The sequence below is a fragment of the Lonchura striata genome, chromosome 20 (assembly GCF_046129695.1).
Source record: "Lonchura striata isolate bLonStr1 chromosome 20, bLonStr1.mat, whole genome shotgun sequence".
In the NCBI taxonomy this organism is placed as follows: Eukaryota; Metazoa; Chordata; class Aves; order Passeriformes; family Estrildidae; genus Lonchura; species Lonchura striata.
This window is the reverse complement of record NC_134622.1, coordinates 1,064,965-1,090,303: the sequence shown is the minus strand read 5'-3', so window position 1 is coordinate 1,090,303 and position 25,339 is coordinate 1,064,965. Positions and strand designations below refer to the sequence as shown.

The 25,339-nt window shown below is 45.8% G+C and overlaps 2 protein-coding genes across 2 annotated transcripts; one reads left to right on the top strand and one right to left on the bottom strand.

Annotated features, from left to right (window-relative positions):
* Positions 1-1,628: 1,628 nt before the first annotated feature.
* Positions 1,629-7,190, top strand: LOC110475907 (1-acyl-sn-glycerol-3-phosphate acyltransferase alpha). Its single transcript, XM_021540399.2, is given in 7 exon segments — positions 1,629-1,670; positions 1,672-1,898; positions 3,159-3,292; positions 3,657-3,832; positions 4,076-4,171; positions 4,686-4,758; positions 7,044-7,190. Coding segments are annotated over 7 exon segments (894 nt in total). The 3' UTR covers position 7,190.
* A 3,040-nt stretch (positions 7,191-10,230) lies between these two features.
* LOC110475906 (myeloperoxidase) lies at positions 10,231-24,546 on the bottom strand. The gene is made up of 13 exons (XM_077787631.1): positions 24,450-24,546; positions 23,694-23,790; positions 22,695-22,870; positions 21,964-22,087; positions 19,415-19,544; positions 17,880-18,080; positions 17,471-17,786; positions 15,334-15,494; positions 14,672-14,924; positions 13,238-13,408; positions 12,157-12,394; positions 11,472-11,689; positions 10,231-10,271 (listed from the first exon to the last, which is right to left on the bottom strand). The coding sequence occupies exons 1-13, from the start codon at positions 24,544-24,546 to the stop codon at positions 10,231-10,233; spliced, it is 2,223 nt and encodes a 740-aa protein (XP_077643757.1).
* Between the last annotated feature and the right edge of the window lie 793 nt (positions 24,547-25,339).

Here is a 25,339-nt window from a genome sequence, read left to right as displayed (position 1 = left end):
GCAGGACAGCCATTCTACTCCTTTCACTGGTGCTACATTTTAGGAGCCTCTTCCTGGTAGGTCAGGATGAACCAGTTGTGCATCAAATCAACCTCCTCCCAGTTGCAAAAGGCCACAATTTTGTCCAGATAAGATACAGGAAAGGCTGACAGACATAGAAAGGGAAACGTTTGCTGGATCAAACCTTGGAGAAGCAGAAAGAAGCCATGGTTTTTCTCTAAGCACTGGCTCCCCCAGGGACCTGGTTTCTGCAAGCACCAGATCACAGGGTCCCAGTGTGCACACATGGGGCTCTTTTAATGTCCATGTGATGGTGCCAGGACAGTTCAGAGGCTATTGAGAAGTTCTTTGCTTTGTCTGCCTCTCCTGTGGTTGAAGGGAAGCCTTGGGAGAGCTGAGAGGTGAGGCTGAAGTCACCTCTCTTCAGTTTTCCAATGAAAATCAGGAGAAGAAGGGTCTGTGGCTAAGCTGGAGGAGCAGGGAGCACAGGCAGTGCCTTTCTATATTATTGTGTTTCCTCAGTTTCTTTGGGAAATATCACTGAGTCTTGCCCATTGTACTGTTCTCAAGGATTTGACTTTGCTCTTTGGATTTTAGGTAATGGTCATTGTGATTTTATGGGTCTTTGGGCTATTTCCTTTTGATAATCTGCAGCTCTCAGACTTGGCTGGAATTGAGAGTCATTGCTCCTTTGAAGTGCCAGCTGCTAGAGCAAGGCCTGGTGTGCAGATGATGAATCATGAAGATTTGTTTTTCAGCCCAGTCATTCTGGCTATTGCAAAGTTCCTTTTCACACAGTTGTTTTAGGAGATGAAATGCAGTTGGAGCAGTCCCAGGTTATACCTGCATTTTCATGATTTACTCCTTGCTTTTGTAGATGCTGTCTGAACATGCACCTGCCTATTGCCAGGAAAACACAGGGAGTCGCTGCTCTTGCTTTATCTTTTTGTTTAGACTTGTGACACTTTTCCCACTTTTCCCACTGTGCATGCAGAATGTCTCCCTGCTCAGCTTGGTCCCTCTATTGCCTGGATGAGTAGAGCAGGGTCTGACAGCTCAGATTACTGTTTTTCTCTTTTTCCCCTGAAAATACTGATTTCTGATTTCCTGGACATCTTGCAGCCAGCTGGCTTTGTGAAGATCAGTGTTTGCACAAAGTGAGACAGCCTGGGGTCATGGAATCATGAAATGGTTTGGGCTGGAATGGACTTAAATATCATCCACTTCTACCCCTGCCATGGGCAGGGACACCTTCCACTATCCAAGGTTGCTCCAAGCCCCAACCTGGTCTCGAACACTTCCAGAGATGAGGCAGCCACAGCATGTCTGGACAGGGTTTGTGCTGTCCAATACATCCTGCTCTTCCTCACTAAAGATTTTCTTAAAATTCCTCAGGGTTCCTATTCCCAGAGCCTCCTGAAGGGGTTCTCCAAGCACTGCCAGCCCCACAGCCCCTGCACACAGGTGGCTTTGCTGATGTGTTTTTTTCTGTTGCCATCCTGGATCTCTTGCAGTGCCATTGCTAAACCGGCTTCCCACGGTGAGTGCAGCTCCCAGCAGAGAGCACAGCCTGGCTAAAGTCTCACTCCCAAACCTCATTCCAGCTTTACACCACCCACACACAGCTGATGGAGGGAGTCTCACCTCTGCTCTACATCCCCAGCTACTCGTGACTCATTCACTGCTGTGCTCAACACGCTCTGGGCTGGAAGGATGGAGCTTTTCCTCCTTCACTACCCCTTTACCTGTCTTCTCATTGCCTTTCTAGTCCTCTACCAGGTGAAACCTGCATTCAGATTCTTCTGCAAGATGACCTTCTATAAGTTGTGGCTCTTCACCATAAGCATTGGGGCTGCCATCCTGAGTATTCCTCGTGGACGTAACGTGGACAACATGATGTAAGTTGTCTGTGGGTCCTTCCTGCCCTGAGCATTGATGGAGTCTGCTCTATGCAGTGCTTTGATTTGGAGGGTCCTGGGGGTGTAGGGAGATATTTGTTTTATATTGATTTGGGGAGATGACAGATGCTGTAATTCAGAGAAGGGGTGTGGGTTGTAATACTGATTTGGGGTTGATAAAAAGAATAACACATTATGGAAAGAAAGGATGTAAAAGGTGACATAGATTTGCCAAATCAGGTAATACCAACAACCTGGATGTAATACATATTGCTATATTTACTAGAGCTGTTTCATCTAGTTTTTGCAGCTGTATTTCCCTCTTCCCCATGGCTGAGCACTCTTTGACTAAGCTGTGTTGAGAAAGCTACTCCAGGGGCTCTTCCCATTCTCTACTCTGAGCCAGTGCACACCTGAGACATCACCACGGTGCAGTGCTGGCCCCTGCATGGGCACTGGTGTGTCCATCAGCTCAGTGACAGCCTGGTGTCCCAGTTCTGGCTGACCCCCAGCCCATCTCATCCTGCCTCTCCAGATTCCATTCAGACTCTCCTAGACATGGTCTCACCTGGAGGCTGCATGGGCTGTTCAGGGGTGATCAGTGGTGGCAATCAGGAACCCAGTGGGGATGAAAAGATGACTCTGCTACATGGCACCACAGTGCTTGAGCCCTCCTAAAGTGCTGCAGAAGCAGGATTTACTATTCAATTCTATGCTTCAGTGGTAATTCATATTTCCTAACTGAGCAACAGCCTTTTGCTTTGAGAAGTTTTGTTCACCTCTTGACTCTGGTGCCTGATTTTTTTTTCCTGGATGTTATTTTACCAATATCTCTTCAAATAGGACTCCCAGCATTGCAGCCCAATGTCACCTAAAGGCAAATTCCTCTCTTTTTACAGCCAGCAGGGTTAGGCACAGGTTTACTGCAGCCTGTATTCACAACCCAGCAAGGTAGGGAGGAAAGGAGTACAAAGGTGTGCTGTGAATCTGGATATTATCTAATATTTGGCTGATCTGTGGAATTTCTGAAACTGTAGTTGCTGGGTCATTGGTCATGTATGGCTTGAGGGAAACCTTCAAGGTGTATTTGTCTACTGTTAAAAAATAATTAGCTGCAGGGGGACACTAATTGTTCTCCAAGTCTTGGTCAAAGCTGTGTTAGTGAGAAACCAGCAGAAGCAGTGTCAGGTGGGCTGTTTGGATGCAAAGTTTGGTCCCAGATTTCAACATCTCTGGCTAATTTCCACTCCTCTTTTCCAGGTTCTTGCGCACATTGACCATGCCACTCAAATACATCTTTGGCATTCAGATAGTGGTGAAGGGCAAGGAGAACCTCAGGACTAAGAAACCTTTTGTCCTGGTGCTGAACCACCAGACCTCCCTTGACATCCTGGGTATGTGGTGATCCTGCCTCCTGCTTCTGGCAGGCAGAAGGGCATGAGTGGCTGCTACAGAGCCCTTCACCAGCCAGCCCCAAGCCAGGGCTGGTCTCCAGTTTATCAGAGGCATTTTCAAGCTACATCAGCTTCACCCTCTCCAAGGGAATGGGGACAAGGCTCTCAGCTGACCACAGCCCTCTCATAGCTGCTCTCCTTCAGTGCCAGTCCTGAGTGGATAGTCTGGAGACCCCCAAAATTTCCCAGGGAGTCTATGAAGCTTCAGGCATGGCACTCCCTGAAGCAGAGGGCTGTCACCCAGGATCTAGAGAGACCCTGAGTGCAGATGACGATTTGTTCTGCCCTTGCTGTCCCCTTGCAGTGATGATGGAGATACTGCCAAGGCGCTGTGTGCCCATTGCAAAGAAGGAGATCTTGTACATGGGCACATTCGGCCTGGCCTGCTGGCTCGCAGGGGTCATCTTCATCGACCGCAAGAGGAGGGAAGAGTCCATTAGCACCCTGACAGAGGTGGCACACTCCCTGTACAAGGACAACGTGAGTGGGGAGGAGTCCAATGAGGAGCTGCTGGAAAACAGGAATGTGAATCAGAATGTGGGTGGAAAGAGATATTTGTCTCTGGGCTGGGCACTGAGCAGAACAGAGTGAGAGCATCGGTGTGTTCTGTGCCCATGAATGGAGGTCAGGGGTACAGAGATGAGCCCCAGGGTGCCATCCCTCTGCAGTGGTTAGAATTGTACCTGGAGGTCCTCCCGCCCTAATGTCTTCTCCCTCCTGCAGTTGCGTGTCTTGATCTTCCCTGAAGGAACTCGCAACCATGGTGGCTCCATGTTGCCCTTCAAACGTGGGGCCTTCCAGCTGGCTGTGAAAGCCCAGGTGAGACCCACCTTCCTTCTGCCCCTGGAGTGCAATTTGCCTCCTGTGGTCCACCAACAAATCAGGGTACTGGTCCCTGGCTTTCCTAAAGATTGAGTACATTAATACAATAATATATCCAGGAGCCCTCAGGAGTTTGCAGATGGCACAGGAGGGGTCTGTTACAGAAACAGAGAGACAAGTGGAAAACCTTTGTTACAGCTTGGGATAAAAGGGTAGGGGGACCTTGACAAGAGCCCTGGACCTGCATAGGGAAGTTTCTGCTGAGCTAGTCTCTGTAGATAGTAATTTGACAACCCACTGTTGTTGGCCTAAATACAGAGATTGAAAATACAAAATCCAAAGGTGAGGACATGGGGGGATATAGTTAAATGATCTAAATATTAAAATAATCCTCCGAGTGTCTGCTGTGACACTGATGGTGATAATTATCAACAAGGTGCAGAATTCACCTGAAAACATTAGCTGGATTTTGGAGAATGTGCATATTCACTGTAGACTGCCTCCCCTCCAGGTGCCCATTATTCCTGTAGTGTTTTCTTCCTACAACAACTTCTACAACCAGAAGGAGAAGAAATTTACACCAGGTGAGGATGACCTGGGGCAAAGAATGGTTTGGGTGGTGCAAGATTAGTCCTTGGAGCCATGACTAGGGTGGGAAGAGGACCACATGTAATATGGAGATGGCACCCAGAAAACAGCAGTTTCTGTCTTCTTGGGAAGAAATGGGACATTTCAGGCATCACTTTTTCCTCTCCCCTTGGATCCTCACTGCTTGTCCAATACCTGTCCAAAAGAACTTGAAGAAGCAGGTCCTGCCCCTGACCTCCCTACACTACCCTTGGATCTGCAGTGCATGGAGAGCTAGGAAACATTTATGCTAACAAAAATTTCTACTGGCCACTGATAAAATTTTAGGGGGAAAAATAACACAGGTCCTGGACTTCAGAAGGAAAATGCAGAAAAAAATGGTACAAATTCCAATATAGAAAAGTAACCCATCATGCTCCTTCTCTCCCTTAGCTGCCACTCACTTTAAAATGGACTTTTGCCACTTCCCACTCTTTCCCAGGCCAGCCCTGGTTTTCTCTGAGGAGAGGATTTACATCTGAAATTCTCATTCCTCCCATTGTTGTGCCTGGGTGTAGTCATCCCCTTGCAGGCAGACTTCTGGAAAGAGAGAGTGTGCAAATGATAAATATGGAATTGCCTGTTTCCAGTCATCTTTCACCTGCTGGGTTTATCCTCTCCCTGTTCACACGCAAAAGTATTTTGGATCTGGAAGTGTTCCCCCACTTGAGAGTCAATAGGACCATAACTAGGAATTCTGCTAGACTGTTCCCTTCCCTTCTCATCCCTGCTCTGGGAAATCAGAGAATAACCTCCAGGGGAGGGATCTTGGAAGAAGCAGAACATTTTGTTTTAAGCAAGGCCAGGTCTAAAGACAGATGAGTTAGCTTTGTGACCAGTCCAAAAATGTTGTATTAACTCAAGATGGAGATTCCAAGAATTCCCTGAGCTTTTTAAGAAAGCCTTTTTGCAGTTACATTGTACATGCATGTATATTTGCCTATATACAACTTCAGCCACCCTGTGAATTCACGGTTAGCTAGTTTCATGCTAGTTCCATTTTCCAAATGGCTGTTAAACAGGCAGGACCTGCACTGCTGAAGAAAGAACCCTAGTTAGCTTTCCTTGAACTTTGCCATTTTCCCCATCTGGAAGTTTTGCCAGAGCTGATTCTGAAGATGGTGGTCAAGATTCCTGTGCACTGAGCAGTTTGTCAGGACAGCTCCCTCAGGGGTTCTGGGTGTGCTGAGGAGCCTCTCAGAAGCCTGGCTCTGTGCCTGGTGTTGGACACTGTCATTCATGGAACATATACAGTGCTTTCTGGAAGTCTGTTTCCAAGAGACCTGAATTTTCAGCACAGTCTTGTCATCACTCTGCTCTTTCAAGTAGGAGCAAATGAAGTGAGGTACCAGCCTGGCTTTGGGTGTAAGATGTGCAGGCAGGTAACACAGAATCATGGAATCACAGAAGGGTTTGTGTTGGAAGGGACTTGAAGCTCATTTCATTCCACCCCTTACCATGGGCAAGGACATCTTCCACTAGACCAGATTGCTCCAAGCCCCATCCAACATGACAAACCCTTTTCTTGTGTCAAGTTCTTCTCTATGCTTGTTTTGCCTCCTGTCCCACAGCTCTGCTGCTGGCACTGCTAGATCTCAATCCAGGCACACATGTTAAGTCATACAAGATCATTACAACACATCACAGACTCTCCTCAGGTCCCCAGGTTCCTGTCTGTGCAGGCACTGTCTTGTCTCTACTGGGCCAAAACAGGGAACTCTTGAGGCTAGAACAGAGTATGATGGCAGCTCCCCGGTATGTTCTTCCAGTTTACACCAGTCCATTGCTTAGGTGCTTCCCTGGAGAAATCTAACATACCAGGGATTCCTGGCCACAATTTCTCATCCCAAAGTGTGTTTCTGGAAGGAGGGACCGTGCTAAATTTGGTATACACAGACAGAGCACAGCCAGCTTGGATGTGTTGTATTAAACATCTTCTCTTTGCCCGTGACCTAGACAGACCCTGCGACCTTTCCACTGTGAAAACCCATTCTATATGAAACATTGCATTGTGTTGGAGGAGAGATTCACCTCTTTCCATATTTGTCATTCTTATGCTCTCTGTGGATGGGAAAAGCACAGGTTGGGTTTTTGCTGTGCGCATTTGGGATGTGGCTGGACTCCCACACCACTGGTGTGGGAATGAGGGCATTTCCTTGGTTGGCACCAACCCTCCTGCTGTACCACCTCTTCTATACCACTCATGTGGGCTTTTTTTTTTCATTGTCTCACCTTCTTCCAGGAAAGATGATCATCCAGATCTTGCCAGAAGTGGAGACGCTGGGCCTGGGCCCAGATGACGTTCCCAAGTTGACGGAGCAGGTCCGTGACTCCATGCTCTCTGCCTACCAGGGGATATCAGGAATGACGAACGGAGCCTCTCATTAGCGATCCTATCCTCCAGCTCCAGCTGTGTGTGCCATAACTGAGGGGAGGCCGTAACAACCACAGGAAGGTCTGGCAGCAGAAGCAGCTGTGGATTACAACGCTGACAAAACAGAGGCAGGCAAAACATCCACCAAGTGAAGCTTCCAAGGGGAATGTTCTTGTGTTCCTCCTGGAGAACGGTGCCACCCAGCGAGACAGACACACAATGGACAGCTGGACATTTCTGTGTAACCATACTGCTGAGAATGTCCCACCAGCTGGACCCCAGGCAGAGCTGGGCCCTTCCTGTAATCATTGCTGCCTGTTTATAACCACCTTTCCCAGTTCAGATCCAGCAAGGCAGAGGCATTGATCCCAAGCCTGTGACCATGCTGCCAGGGAAGTGGCTGCCTTGGAGTTTGAGGGCTGCCACATTTCCCTGGAATACACTCAGGAGAAGGCGCTGTTTTCTTCCTCTTCCATGAGGAGGATTAGGGAGGTACTTCTTCCATGAGAGACAGAAACTAAGGCAGCTTTGGGAGAGGGGAATTAAAGACCTTACATGTGTCTACAGGGCTTGGTGGTTTCTTTGGCCTTCTGTGGGAGTCCAGGGCATCCCTCTGGCTGCCCTGGAAGGCCTGGGACCCTGGCAGGGGTCAGGAACCCCCCTGGACAGAGCCCCCAGAGACACTGGCTGTGATCTCTGTCCATGGAAAAGAGTTTTCAATCTTACAGCATGAATTACAAGCTCTGAGTGTTTGATATCAGTAATAATTAAGCGTGGCACGGATGCAAAAGTAAAATTTTACGATTCTAGATTAGGGGTTCAAAAGGGGACAAGATGGAGGAAATTGGGTGTGTTTTGTCCTTTTTCTCCTTCTTCATGCCCTCCATGTTTCACTGTGGTGTTGGCATTTTTCTGTTGGTTCAGGCTGGGGACACACTGTCCAACGTAGGTGACAGATATTGGCACGTTATTGTAAATCCAGCCCAGGGAGTTTCTGGTATTTAATGTTTGTAACATCCCACTGAGGACAGAGCCCCACACGCTGCCCTGCAGGACAGAGCTGGGCAGGGCAGCAGAACATGTTAGAGATAAACAGAATAAACAACCTTGGAACCAGCACAGACGAGTTATGGCTTCTTCTTTGGCAACAAGGCAGAGAGACAGAGACTTTCTACAATCTTGGAATCATCAATACCTCAGATTCCGACAGCCTTCCTTTTAACCTGTGAAATATTTTGCTTTCAGGGCTGAACACATCTTCAAAGTGCAAGAGGCACATGGCTGGGGGCTCAGAAACCAGAGGCAAACAGCATGAGTATGCTGCCTAATGTCCTTACTATGACCAGATGGAATCATCATCCCTGGAACTGTTCAAAAGATGTGTGTATCTGGTACTTAGGGACATGGTTTAGTGTTGACTTGGCTGTGCTGGGTTAAAGGACTTTACTATATTGGAGTGCTTTTCCAGCCTTACTGATTCTGCAATTCTGTGATGATTCTATGATAATCTCATGATTTTTAGCACAACCTGTATGTCTTTGAACTCAAATGCACTCTGGGAGCTGCAGCACCTGATTTCTGAGTCCAGCCTTCTGTCTTCTCTGTCAGAGGATGCCCACCAGCCACAATGTGATTTGCTTTTTTGTGCTGGTATGTTTAGCAATGAACCAGAGCCAAAGACTGTTTTGGACACAGGTCTGACTTCCACAGAATCACACACAGATTCACAGGATCATTTAGGTTGGAAAAGCCCTCTAGGGTCATCAAGTCTAACCTGTGACTGATTCTCACCTTCTCAACCATTCCAGAGCACTGAGTGCCACATCCAGTTCTTCCTTGGGCACCTCCAGGGATGAGGATTCTACCACCTCCCTGGGTTTCCAGTGCCTGAGCACCCTTTCCATGGTGAAATTCCTGCTGGTGTCCACCCTGAGCCTCCCCTGGCCCAGCCTGAGGCCATTCCCTCTCCTCCTGTCCCTGTTCCCTGGAGCAGAGCCCGACCCCCCAGCTGTCCCCTCCTGTCAGGAGCTGTGCAGAGCCACAAGGTCCCCCTGAGCCTCCTTTTCTCCAGGCTGACCCCCTTTCCAGGGGGAAAAGGGGAAGGCTCCCACCTCTCCCCCAGCAACATTATCTTCTCTGAACATATTCCAGCTTTTCAATGTCTTTCTTGTGGTGAGAGGCCCAAAACTGAACACAGAATTTGACGTGCGGCCTCAGCAGTACCAGCACAGGGGAACAGGCACTACCCTGGACATGCTGGTCACAGTGAGTCTGGCACAGCCCAGGTGCCATTGGACTCTTACCCACCTGGGCACACTTTGGCTCCTGTTCAGTCACTGTCAACCAGATCCCCCAGGCCCTTTTCTGATGGAAAGATTTCCAACCCCTCTGCCCCCAGCCTGTTATTGATGCCAACTGTGAGTTGCAGTTGTGTTGCTGTGTGTTTTATTACTGTTTTATTTTTATTTATTTATGTTTTATTACTGCCCAGAATACCCAAACCACACAGATTCACTGTAGGATTTAAATAAAACTTGTTTCAAGGCTTCATGATGCAGCTGCCATGCTTCAGTATCTTCAGAGGCTGAAATCTCTCTGCTGATTAGAAGCAGCCTAAACAGCTTCTCTTGCGCAATATCAGGAGATTGGGAAAGTTTTAGTAAAGATTACATGAATGTGCTCATTTCTGAGCAGGTGCAAAGAATAAGGAATTTGATTTTGCAATGCAAGCATGCCAGCCTGCAGGTTTGACACCCCTTCAGGATGGGAAGTAAAAAAACTTGTCATAATTACACTTTTAGAGAGTCAGAAAGCCTTTGATCAATTCTTTAGGGCAACAGAAAATAAAATATCATTGCCCTCTCATCAGAAGACTTACATTACTGGAAGTTTTTTGGAAAAAAATCTACTTTAAAAAATCAAATTACAGGAAATAAAACAGATTACATAGTATTGATCTCCCCTCTGAGAAACCATGTGCTGATGTTCAGTCAGCCGCAGCCAGTGGAGCCTGATGTCCAGGCAGGAGTTTCCCAGGAGCAGCTCAGTGCCACCATTAGGGATTTCCAGTGCTGGTCTGATGAGTAGGATTATAAACTGTCAATAAAGCAGAAAAAGCTGCTGAGAGGCACAAAGTCTCTCCTGAACACACCATTTTTGTCCACCTTTTTCTCATCCCTGTATCTTTTCATATCTGAGACACCATGGTGCTTCCAGCCTTAGAATGAGTGGGTTTGGAGGCTATTTCTTGACATTTCAAAAAGTTAATCTTCTAGCAGCTGCTTTTAGCCCTGGAATGTAACTCTCTCTGGGTTATATGAACACTTTGACTTCCCCCAAGCTTGGTCAGAAAAGAGCCACAGGAAGCTGCTCAGCACATTTTAGTGACCATAAGAATACAATTTAAAAAGAAATGAAAAAACCTCTGTTGTATAGAGAGAAGGTGAGCTGAATTCAGGTCCTAAAAAATGGGGTGAAGCCATAATTTAGCCTTTAAGTGCAAATATCTGTCTTAAACAACAGTGTTTCCCTCAAATAGTTACTCAAACTGCATACAGGAACTGCATGGAGATGCTTTGTGGTATGTGCCTTGCAGAAGCACAGTGTAGGTGATCCCCAGGTATTGTTATCATCTATAAATGGGTTGTCAGAATGAAAAATAATCCAGTCCAGTCCATTCTTCAAGTCTTTGTTCTCCCACATAATTTCAGTTGGGAGAGTCCTAATCAAAAGTGTTTCAGTAGAACACTGAGTGTCCACATCTCTGACAAAGACATTGTTTTACTGTGGCACATCATAACCTTTGATCATGTGTGCTCAGCTACTGGTGTGTGAGTGTCAAAACTACTCCAGATATACCTTAAACTAATTTAAAGCTTTGGGGAAGATGAGGGGAGAGCAGGAACTTGGAGCAGCTCAGTAAGACTTTGGAGCAGGTTGGCTATTCTAGCTGCTTTTTCATCAATACTTTTCCTGTCAGAAAAGACTATGGTTGTCCTAGAATAAGGTCTTTAGAGGACACATTTCCAAGGTCCAGAACAGGCTGGATTTTGAGGGATCTCCCATTTGCTTGAAAGGAAGAGGCAGGGAATAAAGTGAGATGAAAGTGATGCATTGCCTGGAAACCCAGTTAACAGCACCTCAGGCTCCAGTGCAGCAGAGTGTAGCTAAATGGACAGTCATCATCTTTTGGGGGTAGAGTCAAAGTGGAAACTTTAATTCTTTCATTTTCGTAGGCATAGAAAAAAAACTTCATCGTGCACGTATTATTTTTGACAGATCTTAGACCATTGGTACCTTTTGTGGCACTCTCAGGCTTGTCTTTCCAGGATGAGAGGTCAAGCACATCAATCTCTTGGCAATCAGTGAAGTCCTTAGGATAAGTGTTGATCTTGAACACATCCCTGGGTATCTTTTTGATATGAGTATTGTCACAGATCACCCTTGACACTGAGATTTTTCTCAATGCTTGCAACTGTTGTGGAGTGAAAACTCCTGGGTTTTCCCACCAGAATCTGCAATGAAATGTTCAGAAGCAGTTTATAATATCTGGGTATTTGCTGAGATGGGAACCTGACCAAGGTGAGTCTGAATGGTGCTTAGATCCACCTTCCCTAGGAACACTTCTTTAGAAAGAGGTGTGTCTGGTGTGGCTAGATCTGGATTCTGCCAGTGCAGAGAGCCTTCCTCTTCCACACAGCATCAGCAAACTGCTGGGATGCAGGGATTTGTGCCCTGAGAGCAAAAGTCACCTCAGGCAGAGGCCACAGCAGATGCCCCATGATCTGGAGCTGGTACTCCTGAGCCACATGAATCTACAGAAACAGGCTGCAAAATACAGTCCTTTGGCAACTGGGCTGAAATGAAGGGGTGAGCCTTGCTGGGAGCACTCACTGGAGTGCTATAAATGGGTTGGATTCGTGTGTCACAAGAAATGTCAGCATTTTCCCCCTAAAAATGCCACAGGGAATGTATCTCTCACCTGTCCCCATCACGCAGGTTCCTGAACTGGGTGCCAATAATGCAGGACAGGAGGGGCCCAACTCTGCCTTGGGAAACCACAGGCTCTGCAACTGCCCCAATCCAGAGGTCAATGTTGTACGGTGTCCCATACACATTCATTAACTTCTTGGCCAGTTTGGGATTGCCCAGCACTTCCGATAATTCTTCTATAGTCTGGGGTTGGGAAAGCCCACAGAAGCCTCTCCAGGTGTTGTAACCTGCAAAAGCAGGAGCAGCAGATGACCAGGACCCACCACCACGTCTCCACAGCACCTTTCTTGGCCCATGAGCACTGCCTGCTTCTTCTCATGGCATTAAAAGATCTCGAAGGCATCATTGTCCATGCAGTCCCCAACAAATGTCACATTTTAGAAGGTCCTTCCCATATATGTAGACAAAACAAGCAGTTTGGGTTGTCTTTGTTACTATATCTCATCCTGTTGGTAGCTTTCTTTCTGTTGGTATCTTTCAGCAGTATCTTTCTACTGCTGAGGATGAATGCATCAGTCCTTGCAGCTTTGTGAGGCAAAATTTCTAGGATCAAATTCTTAGGAAAGGGGAAATTTGGTTTAGCAAATTTCCAGGAGCACCCATTCTTCTCTAGCACCTGGGGCAGTCCCATCTGTGGGTGCAAGTCACTTCTGCTTAGAACTCTGGCTTGTCTGGGACACAAGACAAGATTGATGGGCAAGGAACAAAGGCCAGGGGATGTGTCCAAGCCCACGTGAAAGCTGAATTTGGTCACTTGTGTCTCTACCTTCTGTACCACACATGCTCTCTCTTTGCAATGCACCACTGTCTCTCACCCACTTTCTTACATTATCCCAAATATCATCTTTGATTTCTAAACCCTTTGTCCTCATCATATGTGTCTCACAAAAATATTTTTATCATACAGAAACTTTTTATTCCCTGAGCTTGACTGTCTGTCCATCCTTCACCCTCAAGTCAAGGTACTGGTTCTTCCCATTAGTATAGAAAAAGCTTAGTTAATTCATGGAATTAACAGCAGAAGAAAAAAAGGTCTTATTCACAGGAAGTGTGGACTTGTGTCTCCTTACCTGGAAGGCCGTGGTCTCTTCCTCGCTGCATGTTCATGGCTCCTAGATCCAAACCCATCACCTCTGTCTGTTCGAAGAGGTGGTTCTGGAGTTCCTCAATGAGCAGCTGGTTCTGTTTCATGAGTTTTGCATGATCTACAACCATGCCCCGGATCAGGGGGTCAATGCCTCCTGCAGCCATTGCAAACCAATGAAAGATTTTTTGTGCCAAGGTGCAGCTTTGATGGTCCCATTCATGCAGCTGAAACAGTCTACTATGGCCTAGGTGGGGTTTTCATCTTCATATTTTCATTTCACCATATGTATATAGAATCATAGAATTATAGAATCCCAGAGTGGTTTGGGTTGGAAACGATCTTAAAGCCCCTCTCATTCCACCCCTGCCATGGGCAGGGACATCTTCCACTGTCCCAGTTTGCTCCAAGCCCCATTCAGCCTGGCCCTGGACACTTCCATGGCTGGGGCAACCACAGCTGCTCTGGGCAATCTGTGCCAGGGCCCCCGCACCCTCACAGTGGTGTCTGGATGAATCTGTACATGTCTGCAGGTGACAGTAAATAAAGCCGCACATAGTAACTAAATTCCTTATCCCCCCCCATCCCTTAGCTTTTCTTTCCACACCCCTAAATCCACTTGTTCCCCACCAGTCCCTTTCCAAGTCTCCCCCATCTGCCTGACAGGCTCCATTATGTCCTGGTGCTTGGGGGTCTGTCCAAAGTTTTAGGTTTTGGAATGGATTTTGTTTATAATTCACTATTAAGTGACAGACATTTATTAAAACATGACATGTAACAGTAGCATTAATTCATATCTGACTGTCCATATCTTTTTCATAACAATTAAGGAGACAGTATGAGCAAAACACAGGGAAATTGGCTGCACATATGTAATAATATTTCTGATAATTACTTAACCCATTTTGGAAGAGATATTTGTCTTCCTCGGAAAGACTTATCTGGAGATCTCAGCTGTGTAATAGCAGGACCCCACAACTCCAGTTAGAGCCAGGAAGAGGGATGGGCACTTCTAGGAAGGAATGATGCTGCTTTAGCTCAGTTAAACTGGATGCATCACCCTCTGTCCATGTCTCCTGATTATAGGGGGATATAAGAGCTTTGATTGACATGTACTTTGGTGTATTGACATTTGGCACAGGAAGTCTCCTGGCTCCTGGAGCAGCAGGAGCAGCTGCACAATCTCTGGACGTGGAACACCCCACTGTCAGGTCTTGCTGAGCTGGGACGTGTCCAGGGAATGACTGGACATGGTGCTCAGTGCTCCGGGCTGGGTGACAAGGTGGGGGTCACAGGTTAGACTTGATGGTCTTGGAAATATTTTCCAACCTAAATGATTCTGGGATTCTGTAATTCCGTGTGCCTGACCAGCTGATCTCCACCCCAGAACCAGACCAGGACAACTGCTCCATGTTCTTACCTTCCATTACAATTCTCCACGGAGCACAAAAGGTCAAATGCAGAGGGACATGGGAGGAGGAACCCAAAGGCTGAAAGCTCTCATTCAAACGGGACACAAAAGGCTGCACCGAAGTGTGGCCAAATCGGAAAGCCAGGGAGAAAACATTTGAGGCCCTTGGATCCACCTTTTCATTGTAACCACTGTACAAAGGGATCCACTTGCTGGTCTCCTCAGCCAGCAGGAGTGGGAGGTAATCTCTGTATGTTATGATCTGAAAAAGTACAAGAACGCAGCAAGTTACCAGCAGCTGCAGCAGAAATGACATCAGAAGTCAAGTGCAGAGAATGATCATGGACCCTCTGTAGCAGAATTCATTAAAATCTTCAGAAAAAAGAGCTGTAGCAATGGATTAAGTTTGGCATCATGGATTTAAATTATTTTAAAATGTGAAATCAATTTATTTAATAATTAATTTATATATTGATATAATAAATAACTGATAAATTAGTAGCATGATGCATAAGAAAGCTCTGGATATCCATGCTGTCTCAGATGGACTATCCTCATTCACAATTTCCAACTCCCACAAATAACTCCACTGATTCAGCAAAACATTTTCCTCCTTTTGCCTAAAGGAAAAACCACTTCTAAATGTGTGGATGATAAACAGTGAACAGTACCTGGTTTATGGCAATCACAATCTTTCGACTCTCCTGGTAAAGCTTTTCCCCATCCCAATGGGGATTTAATTTCCTCAGCTGTGTAGCCAGGCGATTGTGCTCTCGGACAAAGAGAGTGTGCATTGCAGAGAGTCCCAGGTTTTCTGTCACCCTTTTGTCACCTAAAATGAAAATATTTTATGAATTTTTTACATTGCTTTCAATTCCAGAAGCAGGTTTTTGTGTTAGGACAGACAAGTAACAAGTGGTGATGTCCCTGGCAATAATGCTGTGGCTGCCCCATCTCTGGAAATGCACAAGGCCAGGCTGGATGGGTCTTTAAGCAACCTGATCTAGTGGAAGGTGTCTCTGCCCATGACAGGGGATGGAACAGGATGGTCTTCAAGTTCTCTTCCAAGCCAAAACCTTCTGTGATTCTATGAAAACTGGAGGGGACTCAGTGAAGACCCTCTGTGAGATAATGGAAGAAAGCACTGAGCATTTCCCCCCAGCAAGGAGCCCTTCTCACAGGCAGAGAATGAGGAAATAAGAACACTCTGTACTCTTATGATTGACTTTGCAAGCTTCACATTTATAATGTCTTTTTAATGTTATGTCTGTGATGGATCACTTCAAATTTGAGTAAGCTCTGTATTTGTCTTCAGTTAAATTTCATACAAACGTCTAGACTTTTCTCCCCTGTAGGGTGAATTAGTTAATTAATCAATTTACTAGATGTCTTAATAGTGTTTAAATGTTAGTCTTGATTGGGTTGAAAACTGTATCATAGAATCACAGAATGGAAGGGACTTTAAAGCCCATTCCATTTCAACCTTCCACTACTCCAGGTTGTTCCAAGCCCCATTCAGCCTCACCCTGGACACTTCCAGGGATGAGGCAGCCACAAATTCTCTGGGCAACCTTTGCCAGGGTCTCACTAGTCTCACAGGGAAGAATTTCTTCTGTATATCTAATTTAATCTACTGTCTTTCAATGTGAAACCATTCCCCCTTGTCCTCCCACTACAGTTACTAATGCAGTCCATCTCCAGGCTCCCTGTAGTCCCTCCAGATCCTGGAAGGTGCTGTGAGGTCTCCATAAAACCCATTCTTCTCCAGGCTGAATAGTCTCAACTTTCTCAGTCGATGCTGACAAGCTGACAATTGGCATTCAAGTAATGAATGGTGAATTCTAGGCAGAAGAAAAAAAGCTCAAGAAGCTTTAAGCACTGGTGTCTATTCTATTGAAAATTTCTCATGCTTTCAAAAAGAATTTATAAAGGAAGAACAATTTGCTGTGATATTTTGGGGAAGTTAAAATAATTTTTATGTTTATTAATCAATTATTGCTTGATTATTTTTCTTTTCTAACTGGGGGGATGATTCCCTGTCTTTCACCTCATAGTCATGTCTTGAAGTGCCTCATTCAAATATCACAGAATCACAGAATATCCTCTGTTGGAAGAGACCTACAAGGATCCCATACAGAGATATTTGTACCTTTTTGACTTTAAGACTATCCTGGTTCAGGGAAAATTTGGGGAAAGAACCCCCAAAAGGGTTCCTTTAGGAAAGCAGATTCAATTGGCCTCTCCCCTCAACCAGTTCAGGAAAGATACCTCTTTGGAGAAAAGAGGAAAAAACCTGTTTATTAAATAAGCAAACTTAAACAATATTAAACAAGAAAACTTCTTGCCACTCAAAGAGAGAGACAAGCTCAGAAAAATCCTCCTGGGCTGCAGCTCAGCTCACTCAGTCTCTGATCAGTCCCTCCGGTGCTGGAAATGCCACGGCTCAGGCCTGGAGCTACTGTTGCTCTTCTGGTGTTCAGTCCAGAGCAGGTCCAGAGAAAGGGAAAAAACCACAGACCAGGAAACTTCTTGCCTCAGCTAGCTAAAACTAACTAGAAAAGCCAAGGAGAACTCTTTCTCACTGTCTGTCTGTCTGCAGACACTCAGTCCAGGAGCAGGAATGTGGAGGAGGGAGTGCAGTTCTTGAAAACAAACTCGGCACTCTTTCCCCCCACTTCACTCTTGGAACAAGTCTTAAAGGTCTAGAACTTATTATTCAATGTAAACAGGGCAGACAATCGGGGATAAAGGCATCATAGAATCAACCTAGGACAAAGACCCACTGAAAACCCCCCAGCTGCACCTTACCTGCTTTAAAACAGGGGATGTTGGCACTCCTGTTGGTGAGAACACAAATGCTGTGTGTCATGTTCTCAAAGGGCAGCAATTCCAGCCCCGCGTCCAGGAAGTCCTGGTTGACAGCCATCAAGCCCAGCTGGCTGGTGAGGTTCCTCAGGCTCCTCGCCAGGGCGTCGTCGCTGCCGTACACCGTGCTGGCGTCGACGAAGGACGTGGCGGCATTGAGCTGCTCCCGCTGGAAGGTGCCGGGGCTGCACACGGAGGCTGACTGCACAAACGGCATGCAGGTGTCAGGGCTCAGCATCCGCGAGTCGTCAGCGGGGAACTAAAGCAAAGGAGCCAAGTCATGCCTCAGAAAGACCCGTGGTTGTATTTCTGCTGCTGTAAGAGAATGTGGCACAGGTGAGAGTCAGAGTACCTTAATGGGGAAGCAGGGTGGCTTGAAGGCACAGCTGGTGTGGCACTGGAGCTCCAGGCTGGCTCCTTCCCCACTGGCAGGAGCCAAGTCTATGTCATGGTTGACCCACTGGCCCCAGTGCATGAAGACCAGTGAAAGCTGCTGGTCTGCAGTGATGTTCTCGTTGGCCGTGTGAGCAATTTCATTGGATACTTTTCGAACCTGCAGAAAACCAAAATGAAAATGTGACTGTCTGTCCTACAGTGGAGTGGTTGTGTCTCACTTGAACTCCCACTGAGACATCTTGCAATCACAGAATCATGAAGGTCAGAAAAGGCCTCCGAGATCATCAACCTTCCACCGAGTATCCTCACTCCCTCTACACCATATTGAGAATTGCCACGTCTACCTGTTTTTGAACACCTTCAGGGACTGACTCCTCCACTGCCCTGGAAATCCTGCTCCAATGCTTAACCACTATGTCATTGAAGACATTTTTCCTAATATCCTAAACCTCCTCTAGTACAATTTGAAGCTATTTCCTCTTGTCCTGTCACTTGTTACCTTGGAGAAGAGGCCAACCCCCACCTACTCCTTTCAGGTAGTTGTAGACCATGCACAAGATTATCTTAGATAAATTACTGAGAGTTATGGCATTACACAGCTCCATGTCGTTCCTCATATCCATCCAATCAGGTGTAAGAGTAGATTACACAGTCCTTCAGTCAAACCTGACTTCATGGAGAGCCTGTTCCAGCTGAAACTTGTTTGTGAACACCAGAAAGTCAAGAACATGGCTGAGGAACTCCCAAGCCTTGTGGTCTGTACAAACCTCCTGGTGTCCTTGAGCACTGACTGCAGCAATCATTGGGATGTACACTTTGGAAACTGCTTAGGAAAGCATCCACAACCTTTTTCTCATGTCTGTCTCCAACAAAAAATACTAACTTGAGCAATAACTCAGTTCTGGAAAAGCAGCCTGAGATCAAAGATCAAGAAATTTACACTCTAGATGTTGCCACTGCTTCCTTCCTGATGCGTCTATTGAGGGCAGTGTCCTTACTCATAGCTGGGTCGTTAGCATTCAGGAACACACATAATCACAGGATATGATTATATGCAGGTGCTTCTATTAAGAGCTCTGGGAGTCAGGGTACAGACCCAAATCTGACTCCAACACGGCTTTTGAGCTGAACATATTTTATATTCTATCGTTATATAACTTACATATTAATTATTAAACTTATATTGTTCTATTTTATACATTGACATGAGTTTCTCGTGATCTTTCTTAGGTCCCTGACCACAGTTTCTCATTATTATTCTTACAATTAAACAGAAATTATATTTAATTACTAAACAATCATCACATCTAACAATTATCTCATTTACCATGTACTAGCTACACAGGTTCAGTTCTAGCAAGGTACAAGGTCTTCCTGTACTTAAGGTATTTATTTTCTTTTCAGGGCCTACTAAGCTTAATTTTCCTTTTAACCCTAAATCACCATGATTTAAAACCCTTTTACTGTCAGGGTTAGGATAACAACTCTCACCAGTGGGAGTGGGAATCCATTGTAGTGCTTTCCTTCACTTGCTCCTCTGGGAACAGACACTCCATCTTCATATTGGGCTGGGAGCCAGCGTGCGAAGGCGCGGTTAGAGGACCCCAGGTGGGAGTGATTTCTGCAGCATCACCAGAAAAACAACTTCTGTTATTTTTTTGAAACATCAGCAGCCTTGTACAGACCAGCATTTCACAGCCCTTTATTCCATGTCTGAACACTCTGGTAACAGGGATGAGACTAGGAAAACACCAAGAAGCAAATTATCCCAAGGTTATTACGGTGAAGAAAAATCAACTTTTTTTTAAAAAAAGGTGCCTTGTGTCACTCTATTGATTTTATCTGTCAGTTAAACCTACATTAATTTCATCTGGCATTTAAATCTCTCTACCACCTCTGTCTTCACTGTCCTCTCAAAATCAGACTCACTGCAGGGCCATCAGCATGGTGAGGGTGGCCATGTCTTGTCCAGCTGGGGTCTAGAAGCTTCCAAGGATGAAGATTCTCCACCTCTGTGGGGATCTGTGCCAAGGCTGCCACTTGGGAAAATTTTCACACAGACCCTCTCAGCCTGCAGCTGTGGCCATTGCGGTGCTGCCTTGCACTGCTCCAAAAAGTTTGAATTGCTGAAGTCAGCATTTCATTTTCAGAAGAAAAATAATTCTGATTGAGCCAATGATCTGTGGCCCTGTGGGCAGAAAATTCAGACAATATCTATATGATGTGGCACTCAGGGTTCTGGTCTGGTTGATAAGGTGTGGATGAGTCAGAGGTTGGACTTAATGGCCTTGGAGGTCTCTTCCTGTCACCCTTGCACCAAGAATGATACAAGAACAGACAGCGTAAAAAAGGAAGAAAAGAAGGCCTTTATGGAAAGGAAACTTTGTCTTAAATAGACCAATATACATTCTATTTGATTGGTTAGTTAATAAAAACATCTTGCTCACACACTGTCCTTGAGAGGAACAGAAAAGCAAAGTGGAAAAACCCAGCTGCAGATTGTTTAGTTGAACAAGTTATCACGTTCCTACAACTCCCTAAAAATTCTCACAAGCCACTGTGAGAAATGATTGCTGTTTCTCTCTCCCTAACCAGGCTGGCATACACATTTTCCAACTTAAATGATTCTGTGATTCTGCACTGGAAAAGGAGAGGAGTACCCAGTGTTCACAGCAGAGTGTTCAGCACTGTGTGCTGTGAAGTAAGAGCATGTTCTAGGAAAATGACTGTGCCGAAGCCATTCCACCAAATATTAAAGACTCAGAACCAGCAGGGTCTTGTTCTGATTGTTATAACTATCCTTGCAGGCAAACTATTCTCATGGTGTGCACCTCAAGTTGAGCAAGATCCTTGGGAAAATATTAACACCACAGGGATTCCTCAAGCCTCCTCATCTCTCTGACAGCCCAACAAAGCCAAGGACAACCCTACCCTGAACCTCAAATCAGCATGGACACGAAATCCCACAATGGGTCAGGCTGGAAGAGACCACACTGGAGTCACCTGGTCCTATGTCCCTGTTCAGGCAGGGTCATCTCAGACCACATGGCACAGGACTGTGTTCAGATAATTCTGGAACATCCCCAGTGAAAGAGACTCCACACCCTTGTGGGGCTGGAGGCCTTGGAGTCCAGGGGAACAGACTGGAAAGCCCCAGTGAGTGTGAGCACTGTAATCCCCTCCTTCAAGTTTGAAGTCACACTTCCTTGTCACAATAAATTTTGTTCTATCATGTGGAAATCCAGAACAATGAACTGTGACTGGATAAAATTTTACATGTATTACGTTGCAAGGTGTATTCTATGAGCAGAGGGACACTGCTACAGAGCTGTGTTATGTCATCACATCTGGCACATTTGTTTCATGCCAGGTGCATATCAGATGCAAGTCCCACTCAGATTTGGGGTCTGGCACTGACACAGCAGGACAAGCAGCCTTGACTGTCATTGTCAGAGTAGGAATCTGGTCATCTTCTGGTAAAAAAAAATTCAAAAAGTGCAAAAGGATATAAACATTTGATCCCAGTTTTGAACCTGGAGGGAAACTATGTGCAAAAAACACCCAGAGAACTAATTTTCTCAGATAGAGACTGTACAATACACAAAGTTGGAAGAACCAAGAAATAAAGTCTTATTTAATTCCCACCCTTATTGATCACAGAGATATATTAACAGCTGAATATTATCATCGGAATCAGCTGGGGAAATTAGTATTATCCCTATGGAAGAGTGGAGGGATAATTTCCTGTAGCCTCCAGCAAAATAAGAGGCTGGGTCACAGCCTCAAAATTTCCTCAGCTTCTTACCTCCCCCACCCCAAAATCCTTTCCTTCATCCAAAGCAGCACATAAAGGGCAGTGGGTGCAAATCTGAGATTTTTAAGAAATCTGTTTCCTGACAGGCACAAGTAGAAATGAATCCTCTGTTATAGGCTCATTAAACTGAGCATTTCACTCTTCTTGCCCTTTCAAAAGCACTTCCACAAATCATCTACCCTGGGTCAGAGTAAAGAGACTCGCCTTGTCCACATACAAAACCTACCTGTTGTTGCACTCCCCAGTAATGGTCCGGTAAAAGTCCCTCTCTGGGCATTTAATGGAACGAGTCTGATAGTCACAGCCAGTGCCCTTGGAAATCATCTCCTTCTGTCTCCTGCTTAGCAGGTCTGCAAGAGAAACCCTCTAAAGTAACATCTGATCCTACTCTTCTTTTGTTGTTTTAACTTCTCAGTGTTCTAGGTCAACATTTGAGCCAGCTGAATTGGAGCTGTGGACATAAAACATCTGGATTGGAATTGTTAATTTGGTGCCTAAACCCTTTTGTGGACCAGCCTTCCCCTCTGGACTAGGGAAACTGGGTGGGCATAAAGTAATTTTCCAGGGGAATGTGGAGAGCATCATCACCAGGAAGGTTTTACCCCAGCTGGGAACAAAACTATGAGTTTGCAGAGTGGTACAACCCAGGTGTGCGGAGCAGAAGTGGAAGATGGAGGGTTTTCAGTGATTACAGTCTCCAGTGGGCTTTGTCCCAGGTTTGTCACAGGGATTGTTCAACTGTTTTTATAAGGATAGGGGAGATGCACTCTCAAAGATGATAAATAAAACACACGGGAATCTGGTCTGTGTCTGAGAAACCTTCAAATCTATTCCCCTGATGGGGAAGGGTTTTATCCCTGGTTATTTGGGTCATGGCAGAGCTGCTGTCTGCCACCTGCTGTGGCACATTTTCTGCTCTTGGCTCTCCGTAAGATATTTTGGTCTAAATCACATTACCTGTGACATTGAACCTCTGTTCCCCAGAGAGATGAAGCTTCCTTTTGAGGAGTTTCAAAGTAGTTTCCAAGTAATCAGCAGCACGGACTGCAGATCTGGTCCTTCCTATGGGGTCCTTTAGGTGCTTCAGGAAATCCATCGGGTTAACAGTATTTTCCTCCAGTTTTCTCTTTAAGCTGAACATAGAAGAGTTCCATGAAGAGTTCCTTCTCTGAAATAAGAGCTCCTCTGCCATTCTGGGCTGGGTGTAATTGGCTGTGACACCACTGCAGGCCCTGCCCAGTAGGACCAGCTATCTGCACATTAGCAAGTCAGCTCAGATGGGTTTGGCAAACAAAGCACCGTAATCCTCTCCTTCAAGTTTGCAGTCACACTTCCTTGTCACAATAAAATTTGTTCTATCATGTGGAAATCCAGAACAATGAACTGTGACTGGATAAAATTTTACATGTATTATGTTGCAAGGTGTATTCTATGAGCAGAGGGACAGCTTTGCTCCTGTTCCATCTCTTTATGATCTCAAGGCTCTGTCTTGCTACTTCTGTAGGATGAGTGGAGAGAGAATCCCTCCCAAATCATCCCACTGCCTGGAACTGGCCTTTTGGGACAATCACAGAAGATACCTGGGGTTTGACTTCCACTGACACCTATCTGGGACAGGGTGCCAATCTGCACAACACTCCAGTCCTTCTGGAGACAGGCAGAACTCCAGCTGCCAGAAGTGGACTCATGTGTGTCCAGCTTGTCTGAACCATCATGGACCAGTGAAAGGTGCTCATGGTAGTGCAGGTGAGGAAACAATACTTGGAGGTCATGATTGGTGGTTCTGGGACCAGAATCCAGCCAAACCGAGCAAAAGGATCCCTCCAGCCATGACAAAGAGAGTCCTGGCACTAAGGCTTCTCCATAATAAATATGCATTGGAACACAGAAAAAAACACACATATGTTTAATCTTATTGCCTTAAAATATTGGGGCTGTCATGTAGGAAGAACTCACCTTTTACGAGCCTGTAAGTATGAAGTGTCGACCAACTGCCTGGCCTCAGTAATGATGCTCAGGAGAGATGAATCTGACAGCACCTCTGAGACCTCTGCTCAACAAAATAAAATAAGAAAAAGCAGAAATTTAGCCTAATAAATTATACACCAAAGGCTTTTTTCTCAACTAAACCATGTCCCCAAGCTGCCACATACACAGGTTTTTTTAACATTTTCAGGGATGGTGACTCCATCACTGCTGTGGGAAACCTGTTTCAATGCTTCCCAATCCTTTCCGTGAAGAAATTTTCCCCAGTCTAAATCTCTGGCACAATTTGATTCCATTTCCTCTCCTCCTGTCCCTGTTCCCTGGAGCAGAGCCCGACTCCCCTGGCTGTCTTCTCCTGTCAGGAGCTGTGCAGAGCTACAAGGTCACCCCTGAGCCTCCTTTTCTCCAGGCTGAGCCCCTTTCCAGCTGTCTCAGCTGCTCCTGGGGTTCCAGATATTTCCCCAGGGAAAGTGCACAGAAGAAGTCAAAGATACAATCTCTGCCCCAAGATTCCTGTCACAAAAGGATGATTTGCACGGATGGGCTAGTCGTTAAATAGGGAGTTTCCTTAGGCAAATCTCTCAAGTATCAACTGCATTTTTAGTGGATCAATCCACAGAATATTTCAGTTTTTTATTGGAGCTGTGTCTAATTGGGAAGTCCAGCTGAGTTTTGATTCACACCCTGTCCTGTACAGCAGCAGCCAAAGGACAAATAGGAACCTACTATCCCCCGAGAAGCCCATTGCTCCAACGGCGCAGAGAGTGATGATGGATCCCAGGAAAGTCATCCTTGGATTTGTGCCTAGAGACAAATGCAACATAAATCCTCAATGGGCAGGGCTTCACTGAAGGGTCAGAACAGATTGACATGTTTGGTTTCAATATCTCTTTCAGGATCCAGGAATAAAATCGAGCTGCCCTCTGCCAGAGATCGGTCAGTGGGACTCGGGCTGGGGCTGTGGCTCTGGATGTTGGCAGGACACAGGGAGGCCTCCGAGAGGTGGGATGCCAAGGAATATGCAGTCAGGTACAGTCTAGCCTCAGTGGTGGAGGATATTGAGAAGCTGAGTTGGAAGAGGGTGGTGTCCTGGGGTCCTGTCTTTGGCAATGTCCACAAGCAGCTGGTGGAAAGGAGCCTGACCCCACACATCCCTCTCTGCCCCCTCTGTCTTGATGCTGAACAAAGCTGCCACATCTATCATCACTTTCAACTACCCCTTCCAGTTCTCCTGCTGCTCCCTGAAATTCATCTCTGTTCCTGTTTCACATTAACAGCAGAAATGTGTATGATCTGTTGCACCAATATCTCCCACTGTGGCACAGCACCTTCCCCGAATGGAGATTTTTTTAGCCCGAAGGTTGTAACTAGATTTATTTTAAGTAATTTAGTCAACTTTTTAATTATTTAGAACAAGACAGAGACAAAATTTGGGAGAACTAACAGATTTCTCACAGTGGGAGAGGTTATCTTACATTTACAATCCATGAAAATTCTTGGACCATGTTCCTGGGGATTGAAAACTGTTTATTCCTTGCAATCATATATTGCAGGAATTTTCTGCACAAGAATTGAATCAGGATGTCTTTGCTCACTTCTCACAATAAATTAAATAT

Bases quoted from the DNA above. Each gene is read 5' to 3' on its own strand.
- LOC110475906 (XM_077787631.1), bottom strand. From the start codon at position 24,546: ATGTTGCATTTGTCTCTAGGCACAAATCCAAGGATGACTTTCCTGGGA. The intron at 18,081-19,414 runs GTGAGAGTTGTT...GGTTTTCTGCAG, and splicing joins ATGGATTCCCACTCCCACTG to GTTCGAAAAGTATCCAATGA. The intron at 17,787-17,879 runs GTACTCTGACTC...CCTTTGCTTTAG, and splicing joins CACCCTGCTTCCCCATTAAG to TTCCCCGCTGACGACTCGCG.